The following is a 26,877-nucleotide window of genomic DNA, read 5'->3' on the forward strand; positions in this document are numbered from 1 at the left end:
CCAACATCTTATATTTGTCCTGAAATTTTTGTCCTTGGTCACTATGAGGCCACATTTTTATTTGCCTCTTTAAGGAGAACTTGTGACCTATTTTTCTGACTAGCTGCAAATTTTTGTTTACATTTATAATAAAATCATTATAGTAATTTTTGTTTAATTTTCTAATAATAATAAAATAGTAATTTATGTCTGAATTAAGGATGGAAGAAGAATTTTAATTTTTCCATTGTGACTGTTTAAAAATTAAAATAAAAAAGTTAGTCTTTGGAAGTACCAAAGGATAAAGGAAGTACTTTGAAAAACTGTAAGCACTATATTAATATGCTTACTGCTGCTACTTATATTACTACACTATATCAGGGTAATTGTAAAATAAACCCTATGATTAATTCTGACTTCTTTAAAAAAAATGACCTGGTTTTTAATTTTTCATATAATATTTGAAATTTTCTTTTAAATCACAGATATTATGTCAGTTACAGATGTTGGTTCCCAATTTAACAAGTGTATTCTGTTTCATAGATGCAAAAATTATAGACATTGACCACAAGGTGGCGTTTATAATCAGTAAGAGATTTTCCAGTCCTGTGCTATGATGTCATCATTTTTCTAAGTTTTCTGGCATTGTTTTATGTGCAAACTGCTCTCATATCCAACCTTGACAGAGTGGAAAAAAGTTGCAATTTTTAGACTAAGAATGTGATCCAAACTCTACTCCAAGCTATTTTTGCAATATTAGTATTTCTAAAATTACAAAACAACAGATGACTTTCTGGAATCATGCCTATATAATCTTTCAAAATTATAAAGCTTAAATTTAGACTTTTGCAGTATTAGGGAAGCTGTTTTTCCATAGTAGTATGATCTCTTTTTTCTCAATTAAAATTAATTCAGTCATATTTTTTAAAAAACTGTTACAGAATTACAAATGATTATTTAAAATATTTATTATGAATTTAACAAGCATCAGCAATACACCTCTTTATACAAAGTACAAAACGATTTGTATGTAAAAGTATTATGTGTAGTATATTTATTAATTGCATAATATTTTTGTTTTTCTGCTGTTTGTGTTTTAGTAATGTTCTTTCTTTTTTTATCTTTCATCCTATCCATATCTAATAATTCCAATAGAATATCAAATGAGCACAACCAAACAAAAAAAGAATACTTTAGCCATATCTGAAAATATATTATCTCACTCTCTACCTTTACTCTATCACTTCTTTGAAAAAGATGAATGGCATGCTTCATTATTTTTTCTGAACTCAAAACTATTTTCTAAAGTAATTTGCCTACATTTTCTGTTTTTATAGATGATAAACAATCTAATAATATTTTCAAAACTGGAGTTGCAGTTTTGATATGTAGTATCTTAGACAAGTAGTCTTATTCTTTGCCAAAAATAGGACTGAATCTTATTGACATGTAAACACTGTTTCCCCCTTTTGGTTGGCATTGAATCTAATTTTTTATCACAGCCACATTTCCTTTATTTGAAATGCTATCAAATCAATGCCATAATTTTCAGTTATATGCCAATATTTTAAGGCTCACTTAAATCTTATACTTAAATCTCACTGAAATCTTACTCTGAAGCAACTTTATGTCATTAATGATGGCCTTGAGTCTTAGAAGGGACTGTCTGTGGGGTGCAAGGCTCTAGAAGATTCTACCATACTAGAAAAGTTCTGAGTATAATAAAAGTGGCAGAATTAATCTGCTTTCTGAAGACCAATCCAGCTAAACACAAAGAGGCTTATCCCAGCCTATTTGACCATCTTCTGCTTTTTCACTGACTGGCATAGAAGCAAAAAGAGGGAACAGGGGTTGCTAAGAGTTACACAGGTTTTAAATCATATCAAAATCATTTAACTGTTAACACTCCAAATTTGATATCCCTTTTTAGTGACCAGTAAGGACTTTTGGAGTAACTGAAGTGCAATAGTACTAGTATTCTTCCTGTAAATTTAACTGAAAGGAAGTTGCAATTAAATGGAAGAATGATCAAAGATTTTCTTAGAGACAGAGAAGCGTTTCAGGGGTTGTTTTTAATCATGGCAACAGTAAACAAAACTTCATGCTTTTTAGTCTTTGTGGGAGAATATTGTGAGAAAAATCAAAATGACTTGAGCCAAAGAATTCTGTTTCTGAGAAACAGAAGACAATTATGTACATAATTTGGAGGTCTTTAAACTTGGAAGTTGAATTTGGGGAGGAAAATTTGACAAAATTTGGGAGAATTTGAGGAATATTTGAAGGAGAATATTTTCTCCATCAGTTCCTGGTCCAGGAGTTGTAGCAAGCACAATTAACTAGAGTACTATAGAATAAAATAAAAAGTCCACTAGATGACACACAGATAGAACACCAGACTTGGAGTCAGGAAAGCTCTTACCACTAACTGTAGGACTCTAGGCAAGTCATTTAACTCTTTTTTTAATCTGTTTTCTCATCTCCAAAATGAGCTAAAGAAGAAAATGGCAAATTGCTCTAGTATATTTACCAAGAAAACCTCAATGAAGTCATGAAGAGTTGGGCAGAACTGATAAAAAAGACTAAAGGAAGGAACATTTAAGAACATCCAAAAATTCACACAAACAGCAAGAAAGGAACTAGTAAAAAAAAAAAACCCTGAATGTAAATGTTTTTATATAAATGCTTAAAGTTTAGACAAAAATAAAACAAGGAAACAAAAATAAATTTGACCTCATCATTATCACTGAGACTTGGGGGGGGGGATCTACAATTGGATCATAGCTCCGAATGGGTATAATTTATTCAAAAGAGACAAGTTAAATAAAAGGTAGTATTGGAAAGGGTGCTAGCATTCTTTAATAAGAAGGTATACTCACATGAGCAAAATCTGGAACTATAGGGGAGAATTATTAGGGTGATTATTTAGGGAACTGTGGAAAAAGAAAGAAAGGATTTTTTTTTATTCTGAGTCATTGTAAGAGCTCTGAAACTTAGTTTCTACTGAAATAATCTTTTGGAATTCTGCGAGATTTCAGTACCACACCATAATGAGGCATCAGAAGAGAAATTAGGGATTTGGAAAGAAAAACTAAGACACTTTAAAAAAATGTTTCATTAGGGGGAAATCTGGAATGAATATCAAATACATTAATGGAATAGTTATGTTGTTCAGTAGTGTTCCTAATTGTTTAATAATTCACAAAATCCAAGTACTGTGAGAAATATGAAGGTGTATGATAGGATTGTTGTCTTCAAAAATCTTTCAGGTTATAAAATGATATGAATTTGTAGAATCCATATGAATTTGTAGAATTTTCCAAGCAATAGAGAAAAAATCTACAAGTTTCTATGCTTACTGTCCTCCTAAATTTGAATAGTTAATTCTCAAAAAAAAATCATGACCTTTTAGAAGGAAGCTTGGAGTCTTAGACTATAACCAGTCTAAACAAACTCCTTTTTTAGAGAAAAGGAAATAGACTACCACAAGCAAGTTTCTCAGGGCAACAGGTTAGTTAGTCTCCATTGAAAAATCATTCATTTAGAGCTTCTCCAGTATATCTTTTCTAGGCTATTTATAATTTTTTAGTGTTTATTGCTTAGCATGAACTGCTTAGTTTTTTTTAAGAAAATTTATGGCAAAATCTGTTCCATTTAGCACTTAACCAACAGGAAAACTCTGGAAATGAGTATTTTTTATGTTTCTCCATACAAATCTTTAATCTACCAACTGAGATAGAAAGGCAGAGCTAACAAGAACTGATGCCAGAGCCTCTCATTACCTTGAATGACCTAGGGTGAAAATCATATAACTCTCTTGTCAACCTAGATATTAATTTTGTCATAATTATAACTGACCACCAGATTTAAAGCTGTAAGGGACCTTAGAGATCATCTAATATCTTATCATCATTTTCCTGATGAGGAAACTGAAGTTTAGTAAGATAATCAATTAAGTAGCATTTACTTAAAGGCCAAAGACTGGGTGAAGTACTGAGAATACAAAGGCAAAAAATGGGGTTTCTGCTAACATTTTAGTGAGGGTGACAACCTTCAAAGAACTGTGAACATGCTAGTTCAATACATGTAAACAGAAAGTGATCTCAGAGGGAAGGATCTAAAAGCATGATGGGGAGACCTTGAACCAAATCTTGATGAAAGCTAGGAAATGCAAGAGACAGAGATGAGGAAAGGAAGCAGTTCAGGTAGAGGGACAACTAGTGCAAAAAGAGTCAGGAGGGGTTTTTGCAAGGAATAGCTTGAAGGCCAACATTTGTGGATGGTAGAGTATACTTGATGAAAGTGTTAAAAAAAAAATTTAAAAGATCAGAAGGAACCAAGTTGTGAAGGGCTTTAAAAGCCAGAGAGGGGATAAGGTTATGTACCTGGGGGGTCACTATCTATAAAGAGAAGGGAATATATAGGAGAGATGTTACAAAGGTAAAGACTACAATCCTTGGCAGAATAGTTATGTGCAGAGTATAAAGGGAGAATTTTAAGTAGTATGTAGCATGACCAAACTTAAAAATAGCAGAAATGAGTCAAATTTAATTCTTCTAATTATATGCCTTGCTTCTTCACTTCTTGAAGATTATTTTAGGAAGACATTCATTGATTGATCAATATATTCCAGCCCAACCCCCATTTGATCATTGTTTGGGTTCTGATGGCTAAGAGTAAATGTAAATAACAGTTGTTTCTGTTTTGGCCAAAATCTTCAAGAGTCTCCTCCCAGAATACTTTTGCTTTTTGACAGGGTTAAAGAGGCCATTCTTTGCTTCATTTTTTACCTATCCTTAATGACTGATGTATGTTGCTTCAGTGTAAGTGAGCTCTGGGAAAGATTTTGAAAGAGTCCAAGACTTTTTAAAAAGACTTTGAAAAAGTCCAATGTCTCCTACTGCATGGGGGCCATCTCCAGTTGTCCTGATTCAACCATGCTTACTGGACCCAGATGGAGCCAAAGGAGAACATGAAATTGGTGGCTTTGCAAAGCCTTAAATCCATTACACTTGCATGTTATGGCTTCACCTTCCTGATGTCATAGTCCTCTTCTAGAGCAAAGGACAAACAATAAGAAGAAGACATTCAGCAAATATATGTATTGAATAAATGGATGTTTCACTGCCCGTTCACAATAAGTATTTCTGGGATTTACATAGCATTTATTTTTTTTATCTGCAATACTTTGTTATTTATGCTGAAACAATGGTTTATATTAAAAGGGAAAAAAAACCCTCAAGAAAAATGAAGTTAAAAATATGCTTAAATCTGTATTCAGACACCATCAGTTCTTTTTTTCTGGGAAAGGACAGCAGTTTTCATCATAAATCTTTTAGAGTTGTTTTTGGATTATTGTATTTTTGAGGATAACTAAATCAATAGCTGATCATCTTACAATATTCCTGTTTCTTTGTACACTTGCATGTTCACTGTGCATCAACATGTAAATCTTTCCAGATTTTTTCTGAGAACATCCTGCTCATCATATTTTAGGCTTTTAGACTCAAAGTATCTTTGATTTTTCTGTTTACTCTTTCTCTTGATTCCCTTTATTCATCCCCTTAATTTTGATAGCTTTGTGGCTTTTTTTATTTGATGAATTGTCCCAAGCACTGCATTGGTATCTCCTCAAATATTTGAGGACCAAGAGAATGAACCCCATTGTATTGAAAAGAGCTTCTATTGAGGATTTATTTATGGACATAGACAAGAATCTCACAGAAGGAGACTCTTAGAGGTCTTACATTTAGAGCTAAAGGGTGCTTTAGGGATCTTCTAACTCAGCTTCTTCATTTTATGAAGGAAATCTAGAGAAGACAAACAGTAAAATAAGAGCATCATGTCTTGAATCTACATCCTTTAAATTCAAATCCAGGCCTCTTCCTACTCCACCCAGTTTACAATAATGGAGAGAATATCCATACTGATGAGATCATAGAACTCTAGAAGTATTCTAATATTGTTCTTTTGTCCTAAAGGGCAGTTGTCTGACTTGGTCCAAGCTGAGTCCTGTGTGCTTATTGGCATATTATCCAAGTCATTTAACTCTCTGGGTCTCAGTTTCCTCATTTGTAAAATGACTTCTAAAAATACTTTAAGCTCTAAATCCAGGATCTTGAGGAGGAAGTTGAATATTCTATGATTTGTGAACTTAATATTTGTTAGCTTGAGATGCTGATTACTCTCTACTTCTTACCTTCCAGCAGATTGGATAGAATAGGTTCTTCTTTCTTTACTTTGGTTTGGTTTGGTTTTTGTTTATTCATTTTTACCTTTATTATGCCCTAAAGGGGTGTTTTCCAACCTGACATTATCAAGGTCAGTATCAAAATATTATGACTGAAATTATGTAATGATGTAGAATTTTGTCATTTATTATTTCAGTTTTGTCAAACATGGTTTTGTTGACTCAGTATCGTATGATTTAAAAAGAAATTATTGTTCACAATGGCATGATACAAAGCAATAGTCAATTAATACAAACATTCATTAAATGTGAAAGACAGAAATTAGGCTTGCTGGTTGTGTTGACTTTTCATATTTTATGATTAGAATATGCTTGAAATAAATCACTGATTCTATTCATATTTCAAATCCAGAAGAAAATAAGAGCTTGGGATGCAGAACCCCACTTTTGCATTGGTGTGTGTTTAATTTTTCAAGTCATCTATCAGTACAGAAATGTGTAACAGTTAGGAAAAGGAAGCAGAATTGGTTCTGAGGATTTATAAATAACAGAAATAAAGAATTATGTGAAGCCTTATTGAAGTCATTTGAATTTTAATTTTAGACAATTGTTCTGTTTTTGAAATTTTTGTCTGAAGGAGAATAGCCTCTCTTAAATTTATTGTCTTTTCATACTTGCTACCTCTTCTATGTGATGCCATTTAGTCTCTTTCTTGAATTTTGACCTGATCTTCTATTCAAAGAACCCAAAAAAAGAGTCTAGGATCAGAAATATAAAGTCTGAAGGGATCTCAGTGACTATCTAGTCCCACGTACTCATTTTGCAGGTGAAGAAAGTGATAACTAAGATTGTGACTTGCCCAAAGTCACGCAAGTCATAAGTATCCCTTTGAAAACAGGACCTCTGACTTGCGATCTAGCACACTCACCTCTGTATCATGATGCCAGGGACTGGGGATTTGTGTTGACTTGTAAGGATTGGACAAAATCAAGTCAGCAAGTCTTAAGCCAGTTCAACAAACTCATCTTATGTTTTCTTTTGAAGGGTTTACATACATATGAACTGGGTATGTCAATAAATCAGATAGTTCTTGAATTAACTTTCTGAAGAAAAGTACCAATGATTTTGGTATTAAACTCTTCTCTTTTGAAATTTGAGAATAATGTTGCCAATACTTACTGCTTTCCTATGTATAAATGTAGTTAAAGAGATCAACATATGAGTAATAGATTTTTATATATTATACTTGATTGTGGATTATTTTATTTTTTTACATGACCCCTGTCAATATAGCTTGCATATTTGTACATGTTTGCTTAGTAGATAGAGCACTGAGCTTAAAATGAAAAAGACCTGAATTTGTATCCACCTGTGACAATTGTGACCCTAGGAAAGTCATTTAATCATTTTTCTGCCTCAGGAAAATCCTAGGCTTTAGGATGGAAGAGGGAATTTCCTAAGCTTATTAAATCACAGTTCCATGCCAGAATATTTGTATATTGCTTTATAGTCTATTTTCTCCAAAACTTTGTGACACTGAGGATCAGGGTAAATATGATACATATTCAATGTCATGCTCCTATGTTTGGCATTTAAAACCCTTAAAACCCTTCACAATCTACTCTAGCCTTCTCTTTCAGGTTTATTCCACATTATTCCATTTCATACCCACTGCCTTCTAACCACATTGCTTTATTTGTTCTTTCTTATGCTCATGCCCTACTTTGAGGTCTTTGCCCAGGCTTTGTGGAATATAGCCCCTCCTTACCTCTGCCACCACCTATAAGAAATCTTTCCTGAATTCACCTAATTATCTGTCCCCCAGGTCTCATAAATGGGCTCTACCTTGAGGGCAGGAGCTGTTTTTGCATCCTTCTTCAATAATGCCTGACAGTTAATATAATGCTTAAAGTGCTTAGTTTCTGTTGTTTGAATAATTTTTTTTTTTTATATTTTGGGGGGGTTTTTTGCAAGGCAAATGGGGTTAAGTGGCTTGCCCAAGACCACACAGCTAGGTAATTATTAAGTGTCTGAGGTTGGATTTGAACTCAGGTACTCCTGACTCTAGGGCCGGTGCTTTATCCACTGTGCCACCTAGCTGCCCTGGGGAACCTAGAAATAAGGCACAGGTCCCCATGTACTGGAATACTTCTCCTAGGAAAGTGACTTAAAGTGAATATGCAAACTCAGCCCTTGCTAGAAGTAGGGTCTGTACTCAACAAGTGATGGATAATTAGGATAACTTTTAAGGGTTAGCTTTTCATGCAATCCATTTTAACTTCTTAACTAATTTGAGTAGCAGAATTGATCTGGAGAGTCCTGGGCCAAGTTAGGGATTTGTACTGAGCCCCATTTCTTACCTCTTTCCCTGCGATTCACATGGGAGCTGAGCTTAAATTTTCCTGAAGATTGAAGCAGAGATGATCTTTTGATGATCTTGTCTGGGTTTCTAGCAGCATCTTGCTTCCTTCCTGGGCTGTTCCCAGAAAGAACAATCTTTCTGATTGTTCAGAAAATGCTAGGACTACTTGTTCCCTGAGGTTTCAGAAAGAAGTAATTAGTTTAGAACACATTTTATAAGGGGGGCTCTGAGCTGTGGTTCCATTTATCACTTGAGTGACTTGGGTGTATTAAACTCTATGCTGTCTTGTATGTAAGGCAAAGTACCCAAGCAGGTAAACTTGTTGACAAAGCTGAATGAGCTGTTTAGAACACCCAAAGGTTAAATCAGTAGAACCCACTTAAACAGGATAGTATAATGCAAAAAGAAATGACCTTTAGACACAGAACAAATGAATATGAGTTCCACTTATCTAGCTAACTGATCCCAAGTGAAACTTTCTTTCAGAAAAATTGTCTTAGAATTGTTTAAGACTTTAAGGGCCATCTAGTCTAAAGTGCCCTTGAATATATTCTTTGAAACAGATAACTCTTCCTTGATATAATTCTTATAAGCAGAATTTTATATTTTATCTTACCTTTATTTAAGGATCTCTTAAAATATATTTTTAACTCTTAAATTAACCATTGGCCTATTTGTTAAGATTTGGCAAAATTACTTGCAATTTTAAACTTTTTGAAAGATATTTCAGTTTTTATTTTTTAAAAAATCATGTTTCCATCTTTTTTATTGAACAATCAATGTGGATAGGAGGGATTTTACATGTGATAGTTTCTTGAAATAAGTTCGAATTTTTTTCTTTTAGATTTTTAATTTTTGAAGGAACATCATTGGGATTGGAATGGGGAGGACTGAGATAGCAAGTGAAATTTTGTTTGTTGAACTTCCCTACTTTGTACTTTGTACTTTGTTTTTTCCACTGTCACCAAATCTATTATTGCCATAGGGATACCCACCGGAAAGAAACGTTAATTTAAAAAAATTCAGAAAGTAAGACTTTGGGCAATAAAGAAAACAGTGTCTCTCCTCAAGTAGCTTTCATTCTATTGGTGAACTAAAATGTTCATATAAAATATATGTAAAATATATACCAAGTAAATACAGAATAATTTGGCAGGGATCAGGGGAGGCCTCATGTAGGAGGTGATATTTGAACTGAGCTTTGAAGAAAAATAAGGATTCTAAGAGATAAAAGTAAGGAAGTATATTCCATACGTGGGAGACAAACTTAAAAAAAAAAGGTACCTCTATACAAATTAGAAACTGAATCAAAGGAAAGAACTTTTCAAATAATACTTAAAAGTTTGAAAGTTTCCAATAGTTTGTGAAAGCCAGCAGACAGTTGCCCCTAATCAAAATGTATATTTGTTTGTTCTTATTTTTGGAAATGGATGTTTCCTATAACAGTGCTGTAAACTTTAAATAAAGATGGATATATTTGCCTCTTTACTCTTATTATAATACCTAATAATTTTGCTGCAGTTTGGTATTATCCCATGAGGTACTTGACCCATGAATGTAGGTGTAAAAAGAAAATGGAGATTTATTAAAAAGAGGTTGCAACACAGAAGAAAGTGATAGAGAAAAGATTAAAGAAAAGCCAAGTGGATTGCTGATTAATCTTGTCAGGCCAGCTGCCAGATTCTTCAGAAATCTGGAAAAAAGAGAGAGCCCCAGCCTCACCTGAAATCTCCTTAAATCCCTCCTCAGGGCCATGGGAAGAAGTGATGACTTGGGAGTTACCTAAGTCCCGAATTGGAGAGTTTGCCTTTTGGGGAGGGGTCTTGGATTCCAGTCTGGGTGGTCTACCAGATAGTTTCAGTGCTTGCCTTAACCTAGCTTGCCTTCCCAATGAGAACATGGCCTAGGTGAAACTAAAGTCAAGGTGAGAACATGGCCAAGGTCAAACTAAAATCAAGGTGAGAACATGGCCAAGGTCAAACTAGAGTCAAGATGGAGTGTTTTAACAGAGTGATAGAGGAAGAGTGAAGATTTTTTAACAGTGCAAACAAAAGATTTATAAAACTTGTTTCCAATTGATTTCAATATTACTTTCAATATTACTAGCACTTTAAGATTGTTTTGCAACATGCTTTACAAATATCCTCACAAGCCTAGGAGGAAGAATCTATGATGAAACTGCTAGATTTCATTTGTCTAAAATGGATATATTTTCACAAATTTTGTGTTCATCTTTCTGGACCTCAAACCAAAAAAATCTGAATTATTTAGGAATGAAGTATTTACATGTGGAATGTTTCTAGGGATTAATGCGGGGATTACTCAGACATTTGGGTGCCTTTGAAGCTGAGTTTGACTAAAATTATCTCCAAGCACTAGAATGTTATAAAGAGCAGACTTGGCAGAGATAAGATCATTAGATGTCTCCTCTAAGTGAAACATTGTGTACATCATATGCTGATGATGTGTACTTGGTTATTCAACACACTTTGGAGGAGTTACACACTCAGAGAAATGAAATAGGATAAGATCAATTTTAAGTATTGCCTAATTCATACTTTCCCTCTGAGATTTCCTGCCCTGTTCTATTTAAGTAACATTCGTGAATTTTGATTTTCATTCTTAAAACTTTTTTTGAACCAGACTGCACTGATAAATTTTACTTTTGACTAAAACTAATTTAAAATAAATTTCTTTGGGGCTGAGTTTTAGAGTTGTATTTGTCCTTACACCTATGACTAGCTAACCTAGTTGGGTAGTAGAAAACACTACTAAAGAAATAGAATGGTTGATTACATATAGAAAAACCCTAGTTTCTTTTATATGGAATCAAATGTCTGAGATTTTGACCTTAAATAAGTAACCTTATTTTCCCCAGGTCTTTTTTTTAATTACTTTTATCTGTTCTAATCTCTATGATTCTGTTTAGATCTGAAACTCTATTGGGAAGGTAGAATATATGTTTTTTTCTTTTCTTTGGGACCATGTTTGCCCTTTCTCATTTCACAACTGTCATTTCTTTCATTTCTGTTGCTTTGTTTTTTCCATTTATGTTTTTGTAGTCATCCCTATTCTTGACTCTGCTTACCTTATTCATGTAAGTCTTCTCATGCTTTTCTCGATTCATCACATTTGTTGTTTCTTGCAGTATTATGATATTCTATTCCATTCATATAACTATTCAGCCATTTCTCAATGGGTAGCCAAAATATTTCCAGTTATGTACTTCTATTAAAAATGTGCTGCTATAAAAATTCTTTCTGAATAAGACTTTCAATATCAATAACTTTTTTGGATAATAACCTTAGTAGTATTCTTTGGGTCAAAAGGTATGGACATGTTTTTTCCATCATTTCCATAATTACAAACTGCTTTCCAGAAAAGTTGTATTGATTTATGACTCTATCAACAATGTGTTAAAAATGGATACATTATCCATTTTTCAGCAATCCTACCAACATCACTATTCCCATTTTTTGCAATATCTGGGTCAATGTCCAAGAAAGATGGTGCAAAAGAATCAGGAAATATTGAGTGGAAAAAGTGACCTTTGGGGGAGCAGTATGAGGTTGGTAGATTTTTAGTGGGTAAAGATGAAGGAGGAGAAAATTTCAGGTATTTGGAATAGTATAAACAAATACAGGGAAGACATTTAGGGCATGTTGAATAATCCAACTTCATTAGAAAAAGGGCATGTGAAAGAGTAGCATAGGTTAGGGTAGAAACATGGGTTGGAGTACAGATTAAAGGGATTTTTGAATACTAGACTAAGGAGTGGGTATTATATTTGTTAGAGCAAAAGGGAACAATTTCTTAAGCACTTGCAATGTGCTGTGTTAAGACTTTTACAAACATTATCTCATTTGATTTTTACAACCATCTTAGGAGGTATATTATGCTATTATTATCCCCATTTTACAGAGGAAATTTAGGTGGACAAAGGTTAAGTGACTTGACTAACTTGTACGTTTCTGAAGTTCTGCTCTCTATCCAACAAATGATTCAGTGGAAAGTAATTAAAGATTTTTTTGAGCAGCCTAATGACTTGAAGAAAGCTGATCATTAAGAAGATTAATATGTCATCAAGAAGTGAAATGGATTCGAAAGAATGGAGACTAAAGCTATTGAGACAGGAGGATTTTTCTCAAATACTAGGGAAAGGGATTGAGTTTCTGAACTAAGAAGGGGAGATTAGGAAGAGGGAAGAGATATTCTGGAAAAAAATTAGCTAAGTGAATGTAATGGGAGAAAGAATAGCCAAAATAATTGCAAGGTTACTAGATTAGATGAGTCGGAAATTGAGGTGAAATTTAACATTTATCAACTAGTATTGTATCTGTCAATATTTTTAAGAAAAGGTTAATTTGTCTTACCTCTGTGTTTTCTTTTTTCAAAGTGCCTTGCCACATGGGAGTCCTTCCTTACAACTCAAACCGACCTTCATCAGGAAGAAATATCTGAAGATAAACCTTGAACATACCTAAGGACTTTTTGCCTAACCTTTGGTGATATAGTGCCTACCAACCAAAGACATTCTTTACAGGGTGGGCTGCGTTTAATATAAGTGGGTCAAAATGCAGACACTATATCCGGAAAGCCAATAATTTGAAAACTCAGGTACTCCAGGGTTCTCACTTGCATTTTGATCATGTTATACATATATATATTGCTTAGTTTTCATTCATTTATTCCAAAATTTTTGTCTGTAAGTACTTGCATATGGTAATTATGGTAATTGTTTTCTCAAACATTCTGCAATTGGTAGGTGACATTTTAAATAGGTTGTAAAGGCTTCATTGAATAAAAAAGTTTAATAAGAAATACATGAATTTCATGAATGGTTCCTATCTGCACCTAGATGAAATATACATTTGCTATAGAGGTTATCAGTGTGTGTTATAAAACTTTTTTTAATGAACATTGCTTGAAGAACTGAATGGTGAAACTCAATGAACACAGGACTTGGAGAGGAGGTCAGACCTAGATCTGTATCATATTTCTGATATTTACTATATGATTACTAAAATTTCTCAGATCATTGAGCTGTAAAATAAGGGGATTGGACTAAATGATTTCCAAAGTCCCTTTGAATACTAACTGTGTGATACTATGATCTTTACTAGGAATTAAGTATTATAACATCTTTTCGAACATGTCAGGGTTGTTGGGCATATCAAATTTGAGAGTATGTTTCAAGTGTTATTGAAATAACAATAATATTGTCTGTCTTTTGGGTGAATTCAGAGATGGGAAATATTACCAAAAAAGGATTACCTTAATTTTCTAGAAGGTTATCTCAATTGTACAATTTCACTTTCTTCTTAAGATGATGTCAACATTTGCCTTGGATTGGACAAGATGTGCCAACAGCGGAATTTTATTTTTCTTCTCTAGGTCTTCTTACATTGACAATGGAAATCAATGTCATTTCTTTCCCCATTCCCAATTAAATATACCCTTTCAGAAAGTACTGATTTTGAGATAACTAAAGCTTCTGTGACATTATATTAAACTAGACAGAATTTAAAATGTGTGATCCAGTGTCTACAATGCATCCAGAAGCTCTCTGTTCAAGTCTTTTACAATCTTGATGTCACATTCACAACCTGTTCATTATTTAAGCATGAGTTAACAAGTGTACAGGGAATATTTATTTTTTATTTCCTTGCTATTTCTCAAAAGAATCTTTTTTTTTTTGATAATGTGTTTTTCTGGTGACATACTGAGAACTGCCAAATGACTAATAAAGTGAAAAGTGGCCTTCATATATTTTGGATAACTGTGTGATATAGTAAATTTCTAATAAAAAAAAAACCCAGGTAGATTTAAGACAATACATAGGAAGTTTTGACCTAATATTTTCCCCCACCAAAATCAGAATTAAAATAGATTTTATTTTAGAAAGTGTTACAGGGTTGGTGAGCCCTTTTTCTGTCGAGGGCCATTTGGATATTCATAACATCATTCACAGGCTATATTTGGTTAAACATTTAGTATACCCCTAAAAAGTTAATACATTTATTAAATTTTGACTCTTGCCTATTTATAACAGTCTCTCCATCTTCAAAAAATCCTCAATAGATCTTTCAATCCTTGCTAACTAGTTATCATCTCTCCTCATTTTCAGAACTAAATTCTTTGAAAACAAAGTCTACCATTAGTGTCTCTACTTTCTTTCCTTTCATTTTTTCTTAATTCTGCAATTTGTTTCCCAACCTCGTCAGTGAAGTAAAACTACTCTCTTCATTTACTATCTCTTAATTATTAACTGTACTGTCTTTTTTCAATAATTTTTGACACTATTAATCATTATCTTCTCTACAATATTATTTTCTAAATCATTATGACACTGTGACATTGTGACACTTTACTAATTCTCATTTCTCTGATTATTTTCCCTCAGTCTTTTATGCTGGAATAGGATTAGGAAGAATAAAATTTCTTATTTGCTTTTTTACACAAGTCACATTCTAACTGTTGGTGTCCCTTAAGGCTTTATCATGGGGTTCTCATTTCTTTGTCCTCTGTACTATTTCATATGGAGAACTCATTAACTCCCATGAATTCAGTTATTATCTCTATGGAGATAATCCCCAGATCTACTTATCCAATACCACCCTCTCTCCTCTTTTCTAGTCGTGTATCTCTGTCTATTCAGCATCTTGAACTATATATTCCACAGAAATCGTATACTTAACATTTCCAAATGTGAGCTCATTATCTTTTACCCCAAACTTTCCTCTTTCTAATTAATGTAGAAAATACCACCATCCTCCCAGTAGGTTTTCAACCTACTCATGATCCTCAATTCCTCACTCTCTCTCATATCTGAAATATCCTAACCCCACAATATAACTCCTCTGATATTGCCACCACCTGGTTCAGGTCTTCATCTCCACACATCTGAATTATTGCAATAACATGCCGCTTGCTCTTCCTATCTTAAACTTCTCTTCCTATTAGTCTATCCAATACTAAGCTACCAAAGGGATCTTCCCAAAGCACAGGTCTCTATTTAAATAGCTTCAATAACCAGTTTGATTTGACTTTAACATGGCATCATCTTAGAAGGCTGCCTTCCTTGTATAGCATTTATTATTTTAACAATTTTTTTCTACAAAAAAACCTTTCATTTTTCTTTTGTTTTGAATTATTGATCTTTTTGCCTTATTTATCTATTCACCTTACTATTATTTTTTTAACTCTATTTGACACATTCCTCTCTATTTTGAGGTAACAAAGGGAAAGTGAAAATAGCCAGGATCTTTTACTTTAATGTACCTTTCATACCTTGTATTTACTTGAGATCTTTTGCATATGTTCATGACTGATAAGAAATGTTGAATTCATAGCCAAATTCTCACTCTACTTTCCCCACTGGAAATATCCTCTTTTGTTTCACTGATTACTGCATGATTGTTGCTTAAGAAAACTACCAAAAGTACAAAGACTTCTTATTTTAGTCACATAAAGAAAGTCAAAAATCCAGGTTTTTCTTTTTCTTTTATTTTCCTGCTAATTAATGTCATCTCAGGGATCACCTTTTATTGAAACTTCCCTGGTGCTTAACTCAGTCTTCTATGACTCATAGAGGTTTAAATGTATTTTGAAGGAATTAATAAAAATAAATATGCAGCAAGATCGAATAACTGAGATTAGGTTTTTACATTTGATATGATTCACTTTTCAATAATTTCACATGCATGTTTTTCGGTAAGTTGTAGTAAATAAAATTATCTAATGGTTCAGTTTCTCGATGTAACAAAATGTAACAAAATAAATGTATGAAGGAAACCTCTGGCCCACTGGTTGTATTGGTACATATTTAGAGTACAGGAAGGATGGTAGCAGTCAGTAGACAAGAAATGATTGAATATTAGTGAGAGAATGGAGTTAACTGAAAGGACTATGAAAGAGAAAATACAATAAAAAATATCTTGTAATGGAAAGGTTAACAATAACATGAACTTCTGAAATATCCCAGAAGAGTAATGAAAAATGGAGAAATTAGAATTCCAAAGAAGTAATTAATTAAATGAAAAAATTTGAATGAAATGAAATGAAAAATATTATTTCACTTGGAAAACTCATTAGCTCCCATAGATTCAGTGATTATCTCTATAGAGATGATCCCCAGATCTATTTATCCTGAAATGCAACCGTCTCTCCAGATTTTTTTTAGATCAAATGACCAAGAAGCAGATTTTGAAAAAGAGAAAAAATTTAGACTTAAAAAATGCAGATATGAAAGAAATAATAACTGAATGAAACAACAGGATTAGGAAAAACATATGAAACTCTATAAGCCAAGAAAATTAAGCTTGAAAGCACTGAGGTGCTCTAAACATTATAGTTCTTTTAAAAAGTGAGATAAAAGTTCTGAGCACAATATTTATTAAAAATCATGAATTTCTTTTTTTTTCCTGGAAGTAGCAGAAACAAGCCAAATACAGAGAAATGGAACCCGCATATTATTAAAAAAATGATAAACTCTAAATTTAATTCATCCCTTTACATCTGGTTAAACTCCAGAGTTTCCACAGCAAATAAACATATTAAGTAACTAAGAGAAAGTACAAAAGTCAAGGAAAAATATTCCATCCTTCTGATTTATGATAGTAAAGTTAGAATAGGGCAACTAGTGGTGCAGTGGTTGGAGTTTTGGGCTCGAAATCAAGAAGACCTAAGTTCAGATCTGACCACAGACACTAGCTGTGTGATCCTGGGCAATCATTTAACCTTTTTTTGCCTCAGCTTCCTCATTCATCAAATGAGCTGGAGTAAGAATTAGCAACCACTTCAATATCTTTGCCAAGAAAACCCTTTTTAAAGAGGGTGGCGAGATGGGGAGAAAGAGCCAGATGTGACTGAAAACAGTTATCAAATATAAAAGTCATTTTTCAAATGTGAAGAAAAATGTATGCCTAAAATATATTCTGCTAAAACAGGCATTTGTGAAAAAAAAATAGGGAGTTAAGGCAAAAGGAAAGAATTTTTATTTTTAAAAAAAAGTAGAATTGAGTAGAACATCTAAAATGCACTTATTTTAATCATATCCAGTCTGCAAAAAATACTAAAATTCAAATTATTTTTTGTATTTTTTAGTGCTATAAAGGTCTATTGATTTTAAAATCTCACATTTTTTCAAAAACATTAGGACAATAAAGAGAGAATATCTATGTGGATACTTCAAGGTAGAGTCAAAAGAATAGAGATAATTCTAAGTTGATATCCTATGTAGAAGTAACTGGCACCTAGGTGGTGCAGTGGATAGAGCACTTACCCTGGAGTCAGGAGTACCTGAGTTCAAATCTGGCCTCAGACACTTAATAATTATCTAGCTGTGTGGCCTTGGGCAAGCCACTTAGCTCCATTTGCCTTGCAAAAAAAAAATAAATAACTATTGTGGGAAACTCAATCTTGGTTAGAAGGCTATTTTCTCCCCTGAATTTCTTGGGCAGTAGCATATACACATCATCAAATGCTGTCAACAATCAGGAACCAAAATATTAGCTTTAATTAAAATGATGCATATATAGTTTCTATTGTTAGATGTACTTTAGTGGAGTAGAAGGATAAGACCAAAAAAAAAAAGCCAATGAGTTAGAGCTAACTTTAAAATGGTTTTAAAAAATAAAAATGAATACTAAATAGATAAAAGAAAACACAAACTTCAGAATTATAACCATAAATATAAATGGGTAAAACAGACACAATAAAATGAAAGAAAGTGGCCAGATTAGTTGAGAAATCAAAACAGAATAATTCACCTTATTCTAAAATCAGTTAAAGGGAACATAAACAAAAACTTTAGAAATTAATGAAACTCACTATTGAAAACTTGATTTGGTCAAAGGAAAATCATGGAAATAATTATCTATGTTAAAAAGCATGCTAGTGAGATCTCAAAATTAATGAAGAATCCAAATGTGTTCTGAAAAAGCAATTTTATGTCAGAAAGCATTAAGATGATAGTAAAAGAGTACTGATTTGAGCACACAACTTTTAAAAGTTTTAAAGATTTAAATATGCAATCCCAAGTTAAGAATAGAAGAAGAAATCTTGAAAATAAAAAAATAAAGATTAATGGACTGATATAATAATAAACTATTAAATAAATTAATGAGAGAGGGAAAAAGAGGATAGTAAATCTGGCAATGGGATGTTGGGAAGATGGGAAAAGGAAAGAATTACAGTCATTTGAACTCATTCATTTTACTATTATTTGAAACAAAACACTAATCATCTATAAATTTAATATCCCTTTGTTTCATATTAGTACCTAGTTTGCAAATGCTCCAAATAATTTTATTAGTTTTTTATAGAATAGGCAGTATAGTATAGTGGAAAGTATTTGAATTTGAAATCATGTCTCCTTGAACAAGACATTTAATTTTCCAACCTCATTTTCCTTATTACAATGATGATTTTGTTATTCAGCTTTGTCTGAATTTTCATAATGCCATTATTTTTTTGGGGGGGGGGACATGATACTAGAATGGTTTGTCAAACAGGGTTAAGTGACTTGGCCACAGTCTCAAAGATAGTATCTGAGGTCACAACTTCCTGACTCCAAGACCAACATTCTATTCATTGTGCCACTTGGCTACCTTAAAAAAAAATAGTATTAGTGTTCACCAAAAACTAAGATTCAGCTTATAGTATTTGTGAGATATTTGAATGTAGGCACAATTGATGCAGAACTAGACTTGGATTGAGGAGGATCTGAGTTCAAATCTCACTTCATTCATTAGCTTGAACTTGGGCCAGTCATTTAATGTTCTTTATCTATAATATTTGTAGATAATGTTCTATTTCTTATCTATAAAATTGGAGACAGTGGCATCTACATCCTAAGGTAGTATGTGATAATCTATGCAAAGTGCTTTGCATATCTCAACATACTGTATAAATTCTAACTATTACTGTTCTTATTATTCTTTTATTGTTGTTGTGTCTGATTCTTTGTGACTCCATTTGAGGTCTTCTTGGCAAAGATACTAAGGCTGGATTTGAACTCAAATATTCCTATCTGGAGGCTTGATGCTCTACCCACTGTATCACCTAGCCAGATGTCATAGTGGACAAAACTCAAGACCTAAAGTCAGGAAGACTCATCTTCCTAACTTCAAATCTGACCTCAAATACTTACTACCCATGTGTTCACAGGCAAGTCAGTTAACCTTGTTTGCCTCAGTTTTCTTCTCTGAAAAATGACCTGGAGAAGGAATGGTAAATCACAATAGTATTTCTGCCAAGAAAGCTCCAAATGATGCGATAAAGAGTCAGACACAGTCACATTAATAGGATAATAATTACTAGCCAGTGTGGTACTCTCTCCTAAAATATAGATTACAATCCACTCACCTCTTCTCATTTTTTTATACCTTTTAATTCATTACTTTCCATAAATTCTCCACCAGATTATCCATCCAAGCAGTTGAAGGCTTTAAACACAGATTTTCCATCTGTTATTCCTTAATCATGTTACATGAGGAGCCTGTTTTCATCATCTGGACAGCTGGATGATGTTCTTTATATCACATCTTGAATATATCTCTGTTTCTACCAAACTATGACCTATCTGTTCTTGGCTTTCATCTTTATTTTGTTCTTTAGAGCACTATAATTTTTCTTCTTTAAAGATTATTCTACTCCATCCTTTTTTAGTCACATGGATGACAATGCCAAAAGATTATTGGTGTTAGATGGGTTTTTGTTTTGGGAATGAACATGAGATTTTTTCAAAGTACTACACAACTTCCCCTAATAATAAGAATACTAACAGTTTTATGATACTTTAAGGTTTGTAAAGTGCTTTAAATGTGATCCCTTTTGTTTTTCAAAATAATTCTGTGAAGTAAAGTGCTGAGTGCTAAGTGTTAAGATTATCCCAATTTACAGATGAGGAGGTAAAGACTGAAAAAAAGTTATATGATTTGCCCAAGATTAGATAGATTCTCAGTATATGAGGCAGGATTCCAACTTTGGTCATCTTTATTTTAAAAATCAACACTACTCAATACACCACCTGGCTTCCTTAAGTCTAGTCGTCTTCTCTTTGTAGAATTCAAGGTCCAATTTACTATATACATCTATGATGCATGTCCAAGTTCAATGGGATCTCTAACCAACTATATCATAGTCTGGGCTATAGACCTTCAATCATTTTTTGCCACCATGTGGATAGATCTGCTCTCATTGAAATCCTTCCTCATCTATATTTGTAATTATATATGCTTTTCTAATATTCTCTATTTCATATACATGCATTCTAGAGTGGAATGTTCTTCAGGGAGGAATAAGACTGTCTCCAAGTTGTTTTTCAGTTGTTCCCCATTTGGGGTTTTCTTGGCAAAAATCCTAGAGTGATGTGTCATTACGTTTTCCAGTTCATTTTGCAGATGAGGAAACTGAGGGAAACAGACTTGAGTGACTTGCCTGGGATCACATGACTAATAAGTGTCTGGTCAAATTTGATATCAGAAAGATGAATCTTTCTGACTCCTAGTCTGGTACTCTATCCATTGTACCACCTGGCTCATTATTAAGCACAGTACCTGATAAGTAATAGAATATTTTATTCAAGTGATGCTTTGTAAAAATTATTTGAAGAATGAGATTGAGAATTTAGTATAAATGTATCTTTTTTAGGAAAGCTGACTGACAGTTCATTGCTATATTATATTTGGGATACTAGTCTCTGAAGAATTTCTGTGACAAAAATGTTCCCTCTCACTTCACCAGGACCGTTTGCCCTGAGGTGCAAGAAAATAGAAAAAGGGCATCTAGATTACATGCAGGTTGAGGTGTGGGGGGAATTTGAATGATCACGTGAGTGTGTTGCATGACTTAAATCCATGAACCATCTCTGTAGCTTAGCTATTGACTTAAATATAAAATCATTGAATCAGCTTAGCAGTGAAGACCACAGCTCTGATTCTGCATTCATGTCCACCTCTGATTATAATGAAATGATCAACTCCAGGGCAGGCTCCTGGGCAAGATCTGAATTTTAAGTTTTCTGTGAGTGCTAATAATTTCAACAAAGTTCAAAGATGAACCATGACTGTTGTTTTCCTATCCCTCACTGCAAACTAACATATCAATTCACTAAATTCTCAGAATGATCTGGACTATTTAGTTAGAAAATAAAATGATTCACTAAGCAATTCTGCTGTTGCTTTCTAAATGAAAAAATCTCATTAGGGTAAGCTAAGTTTCAGAAAAGAGACAATACTTGCCATTTATTTCAGTTTTGTTATCATATCATTTGAGTTTTTAATCATTTTGACTTGGTACATGTGACTAGGAAATACACAAAAGGTGTCATATAAGAAAGTTATCATATAGGAAACGTCTAACTAAAAAAGGTGGTGTAATGACTATGGAACAAGAACAATTGGCACTATTTAGGTATCATAAGTATTATCCTGGTCCCCCTAGAATAAAAATATTAAGTGATCCAGAAGAAACCCTCTAACACCTTGGGGTTAGATCCTCAAATTATCACCGTATTTCTTGCTTCCCTTTTCCAGCCAAACTCTGAGGAAAAAATAGTTCTCTTAATACATTGTCTCTAATTCTCACTACATTATATCTAGCTCAGCCCAGACCAACCAGACCAGGTTTCACATCCCTCAGTCTTTCAGCATCTTCTTGCCTTCTTCCTTCTCCAACCTTTTTCCATCTCTTGATCTAGGAATCAATCAAGTTGACAGCTTAGATACCTTAATTAAGAGTATTTTTTGATTGAGTCAGACAATCAGAATTGAATCTGTACAGACCTAGTACATTTAAAACTATTTGGTGAGAGATGGCCCTAAGCAAACTGAAAAAAAAAAAATGCTGTCTCAGAGATTCTAAAATTCTGGATTTGAGTATAGAATAAGGATGACATTTCCTGCACATCTTTATTACAGAAAAGGGAAATATTGATAAAAATAATTGGCTCTACAGGCAACTCACAAATGAAGGACAAGAACAAGGAAAGCCCCAAGGAGAGATAGGCTCTTTCCCCAGTTTCCCCTCATGATGCCTATCAGCAGATTTGATATAATCTGATCTTTTATTACCTTTCAAAACCTTGTCACAACTACAAGTAAACCAGGGATTGACTATAGATAGATACAAATATGAAGTTAGGCAGAGAGCCCAACCTTTACTTATGTGTTGAGTTCTCAATCATTGAGCTCAGAATTTTTCATCTACCCTAAAACTGAAGAGGAGGAACCAAGTGGAACACAGGTATCAATAGATTGCCCCATATGTTATAATAAACTATTTTTACAGGTTTTTACAATTGTTTCAAGGATGTATCATTTAGTTTTCCTATGACTCCTTTCATTGTTCCTGTGACTCTATAAAACAGCACACCCTCCCTGGCCACTGCTCTCTTTTGTGTATTATATAGAATTTAATCTCATTAAGGAAAAGAACTATACCCAGGAGAATAAAAGAGAGGTGATATCTATTGTTGCTTGGTGGGTTTCAAACTCATGAGGCACAACCAAGGTTAGAAATGTCTCATTCTCAGATCAGACTTTGGTAAGTCATATTATTAAATTGTGTTTCAGGGAAAGAAATACAAACTAAAAGGGGTAGTCAGGGACTCAGAATCCAGTTTCAGAATCTCCTTGACAAGCATATATTCTTGCCTGCAGGTATTTGTAGCCACCCTAGCTGCTACTAGATAAGAAAAAATTTTCTTCCCTCCCAATCCAGAAATCCAGGGTACAGCCCATAGAGTTCTAAACAATATGTTCAGTAGAGAAATTCTTTTAAAAAGTTGTTTCTCCTCAATTCCTCTTACAGCCTACTAATTGGGAGTTTCTTCCTGGATTATCCAACAATCATTTTTTAATACAGTCATGGGAGTCAATAAAAGATCATTGCATTATCCCAAAGCAAAAGTATTTCCACCATGACTTATCCCTATGAAGCTATAGCATGAAGGCCAAATTCTATGAGGATGATATAGAAAAAACAGATGACAGGAATCCTGCTGATCATTCTGTTAGTAAAGGTAAATTTGAGAGGAAATTGAATTTTGAACATTTTAGCATCTAAAATTCTAAGCTACTTGTTTAATCTCTGTGTCATAATTTCCTGATCTACACAATGGGGCATTAAAGATACCAGTTAAAATATCTGTAATACCAACAATACAATTTCAAAAGTGTCTGAAGCATATTTTAAATTCCTGCACTGATTTTCTTTTTTTTACTTAGAATACTTTTGCTGCCCTTGATCCGGTAAACCTATCAGCTGGTATACTCTCCAGAAATTAACAGTAACACCTAACCGAGCATAGTATATACAATATGTGTGTGTGTGTGTGTGTATATGTGTTTATAAACATGTGTGTGTCTTTACAAATACAGGTTGCCACATTCTCAGCAATTTATGGTCTTAGAGAGTTGACCGGGGATCCAGAGATTAATGGACTTGACTAAGGACTCAAAGCCAAAATGGCAGGAGCAGGACTTGAAAACAGATCATCCTGATTTGGAAGGCAAATTGTTTTTTCTTTTTAAAAATTTTATTTACTGGGGCAGCTACGTGGCACAGTGGATAGAGCACCGGCCCTGGAGTCAGGAGTACCTGAGTTCAAATGTGACCTCAGACATTTAATAATTACCTAGCTGTGTGTCCTTAGGCAAGCCACTTAATCCAATTTGCCTTGTAAAAACTAAAAAAAAAAAAAATTTATTTTAATGTGAACTTAAATAAAACAATAGTTCCATAACAAAGTAGAATAGAAAAAAGATGACTTCGCCTAAAATTGCAAATCTGTTATGTACAACTTATTTATTTTAAAGTTTAATATGACATTTTTCCTCCCCCCCCCCACTTTAGAGATGTCTATCATTAATACCATTAAACACAAATGTGACTGTGTGTATTTGTTAGGGTGTGTGTGTGTGTGTGTGTGTGTGTGTGTGTGTGTGTGTGTGCTTACGTATGTAAAGTCATTCTCCATATATTTCTAGGATGCAATTAGAATCTTCAAATGTCTTCTGTAACTAATTTGGACATTTATAATGCCCAAATCTGAGGTCTCTTTCAACTCTATTTTATGATCCTATAACTTAGAGCCACTGTTATATATTCTTAGTCTTCAAGAAGCTGTCTCAGATTTAAAGATGTTTTTCCTGATATTAATAACAAGTCTACTATCTTTTACCTAGTTACTCCCATTTGAGCCACATATAAACTTCAGTTTTAACAGGTCTTTTCCTGTGTGAACAGGTTAATCTTTGGGGTAGAGGGGAAGGTGGAATATTGCTTGACCAAGGGAACTATGCCAAGGATCACTGAGTCTTTTAGGAATATCTAGAAATTTAATTTTAATTTTTTTCTACCTCTAGGCATACTCCAATAAACCTATGAAAGCAAAAAAAAAAATGAGTAGCTCTGTCATGGTAGATTGCAGGAATGATTTGAGCCCACGACCAAGGCAATCTGTAACCAAGAATTGAATCAGTTGCAGAACCCTTACAGAGGTGTCCCCAACTCTGAGATTGGTCCTTTATCCACTATGCCAAATTGCTTCTGGCTTGTTCTTTTAAAATTATTACAGAATATGAAAGAAAAAAGGTCATCAATGTCTTAATCCTTAGGCCAGAGGAATATACTCTCTATCTAACCCAGATAACCATTTATTGTCTTCTTTTCCTTTGGTTAAAATAAAAACATAAAAAGTTTGACATAAAATGTTACGTGTGTGGGGGCAGCTAGGTTGCACAGTGGATAGAACACAGGCCTTGGAGTCAGGTGTACCTGAGTTCAAATCTGGCCTCAGACACTTAATAATTACCTAGCTGTGTGGCCTTGGGCAAGCCACTTTAACCCCGTTGCCTTGCAAAAACCTAAAAAAACCTGATAAGTGTGACATTGTCTTTTGAGTAACTTCATCTTAGGGAATGTCTGCTTTCTTTTCATTGCCATGTTGATTTTTCTTGTTATTAATATTTTGACTTGTCATATTGATAATACCAATTTTGGAGAAAGAAAACTAAAATTAAATTGGACATGGTTCAGTGGGAAAAAAATCTCTCCATTTTCATGTTAATAAGCAAAAAGGTTTACATCTAAGGAGCTTTCATGGGCTTTAATAGCTTATTTTTCATCTAAGAATTTGCAACATGGAAAGACCAAACATCACACGTACACACACACACACACACACACACACACACACACACACACACATACAAATTAGCCATGGAACTAAAATGAATCACTTTTAAGCTTTAAGGTGTAAAATATGTAATAGCTTCATTTTGTTTCAGAGGACTGATCTGCTCCTTTGTCTCTTAAAAGTACAATCAGCCAAACAATCTTTTAGAAGCAAGTGAATAGCAGAAAATAGAAGTAACCCAAGAAGTCTGATTGACTATCTCTTCTGCTAAGTCAAGGTGATTGCTGATTATAGAAGATGCTTTGTAGAGAAGCTCTTTTATGGATTGTTTTATTATTAGATCTGCTTATCTAGCTAGTAGAAATGGTAGGCTTATTCTAAAACCCATTTGAGCAAGTATGGCTTTTAAGAGTCTTCCATAGGGGCAGCTAGGTGGCATAGTGGATAAAGCACCGGCCTTGGAGTCAGGAGTACCTGGGTTCAAATCTGGCCTCAGACATTTAATAATTACCTAGCTGTGTGGCCTTGGGCAAACCACTTAACCCCATTTGCCTTGCAAAAAAAAAAAAAAAACCTAAAAGAGTCTTCCATGGCAAGACCAAAGAGGAACAGGAGGTTGGCAGAATGATGGGGCCCAGTCTATATCCCTTGTCCCATTAGTTTGCCTTCAAACCGCCATTTCTGCCAATTTAGTCTTCTCCAGACATAGTTATCTTGAGTCCTAGCTCACTTTGTGACCTCTTCCTCTACCCAAATACCTTTTAATGATGAAAGTGATGATAGAAAGAGATATTTGTTTGCCTTTTGTTTCTCAATAAAACCCTCTCTTATAGATATTTTGCCATTTGCATAGTAACCTTTTGAAAAATGCACATATGGGGTGGCTAGGTAGCTCAGTGGATAGAGCACTAGCCCTGGAATCAGGAGTACCTGAGTTCAAATGTGGCCTCAGACACTTAATAATTGCCTAGCTGTGTGGCCTTGGGCAAAAAAAAATGAACATAGTTCTTGGGGGAAAAAAAAATTCCAAAGAAGAATTTGAGGATACTTATTTTCATTATAAATATAAAACTTATCCTATTAAGTATTTTAGGACTTTAAAAAATTTCATAGTAATCTTATTGTGATTATATATATATATATTTATATATATATATATAATCAAATAGAAAGATGAGAAAAAATATGAGTAAGATTTGGACCCAA

General features: G+C 33.6%; 1 protein-coding gene across 1 annotated transcript in view; it reads left to right on the forward strand.

Annotated features, from left to right (window-relative positions):
- SNX7 (sorting nexin 7) overlaps nt 1–24,036 on the forward strand; it is a 123,716-nt gene extending 99,680 nt beyond the window's left edge. Inside the window, exon 9 of the mRNA XM_074188239.1 lies at nt 12,925–24,036. Coding sequence (XP_074044340.1) covers nt 12,925–13,002 — 78 coding nt within the window. The 3' untranslated portion in view covers nt 13,003–24,036. The remainder of the gene's footprint in view (nt 1–12,924) is intronic.
- Nucleotides 24,037–26,877: the final 2,841 nt, after the last annotated feature.

This window comes from Macrotis lagotis, chromosome 5 (assembly GCF_037893015.1).
Source record: "Macrotis lagotis isolate mMagLag1 chromosome 5, bilby.v1.9.chrom.fasta, whole genome shotgun sequence".
NCBI lineage: Eukaryota > Metazoa > Chordata > Mammalia > Peramelemorphia > Peramelidae > Macrotis > Macrotis lagotis.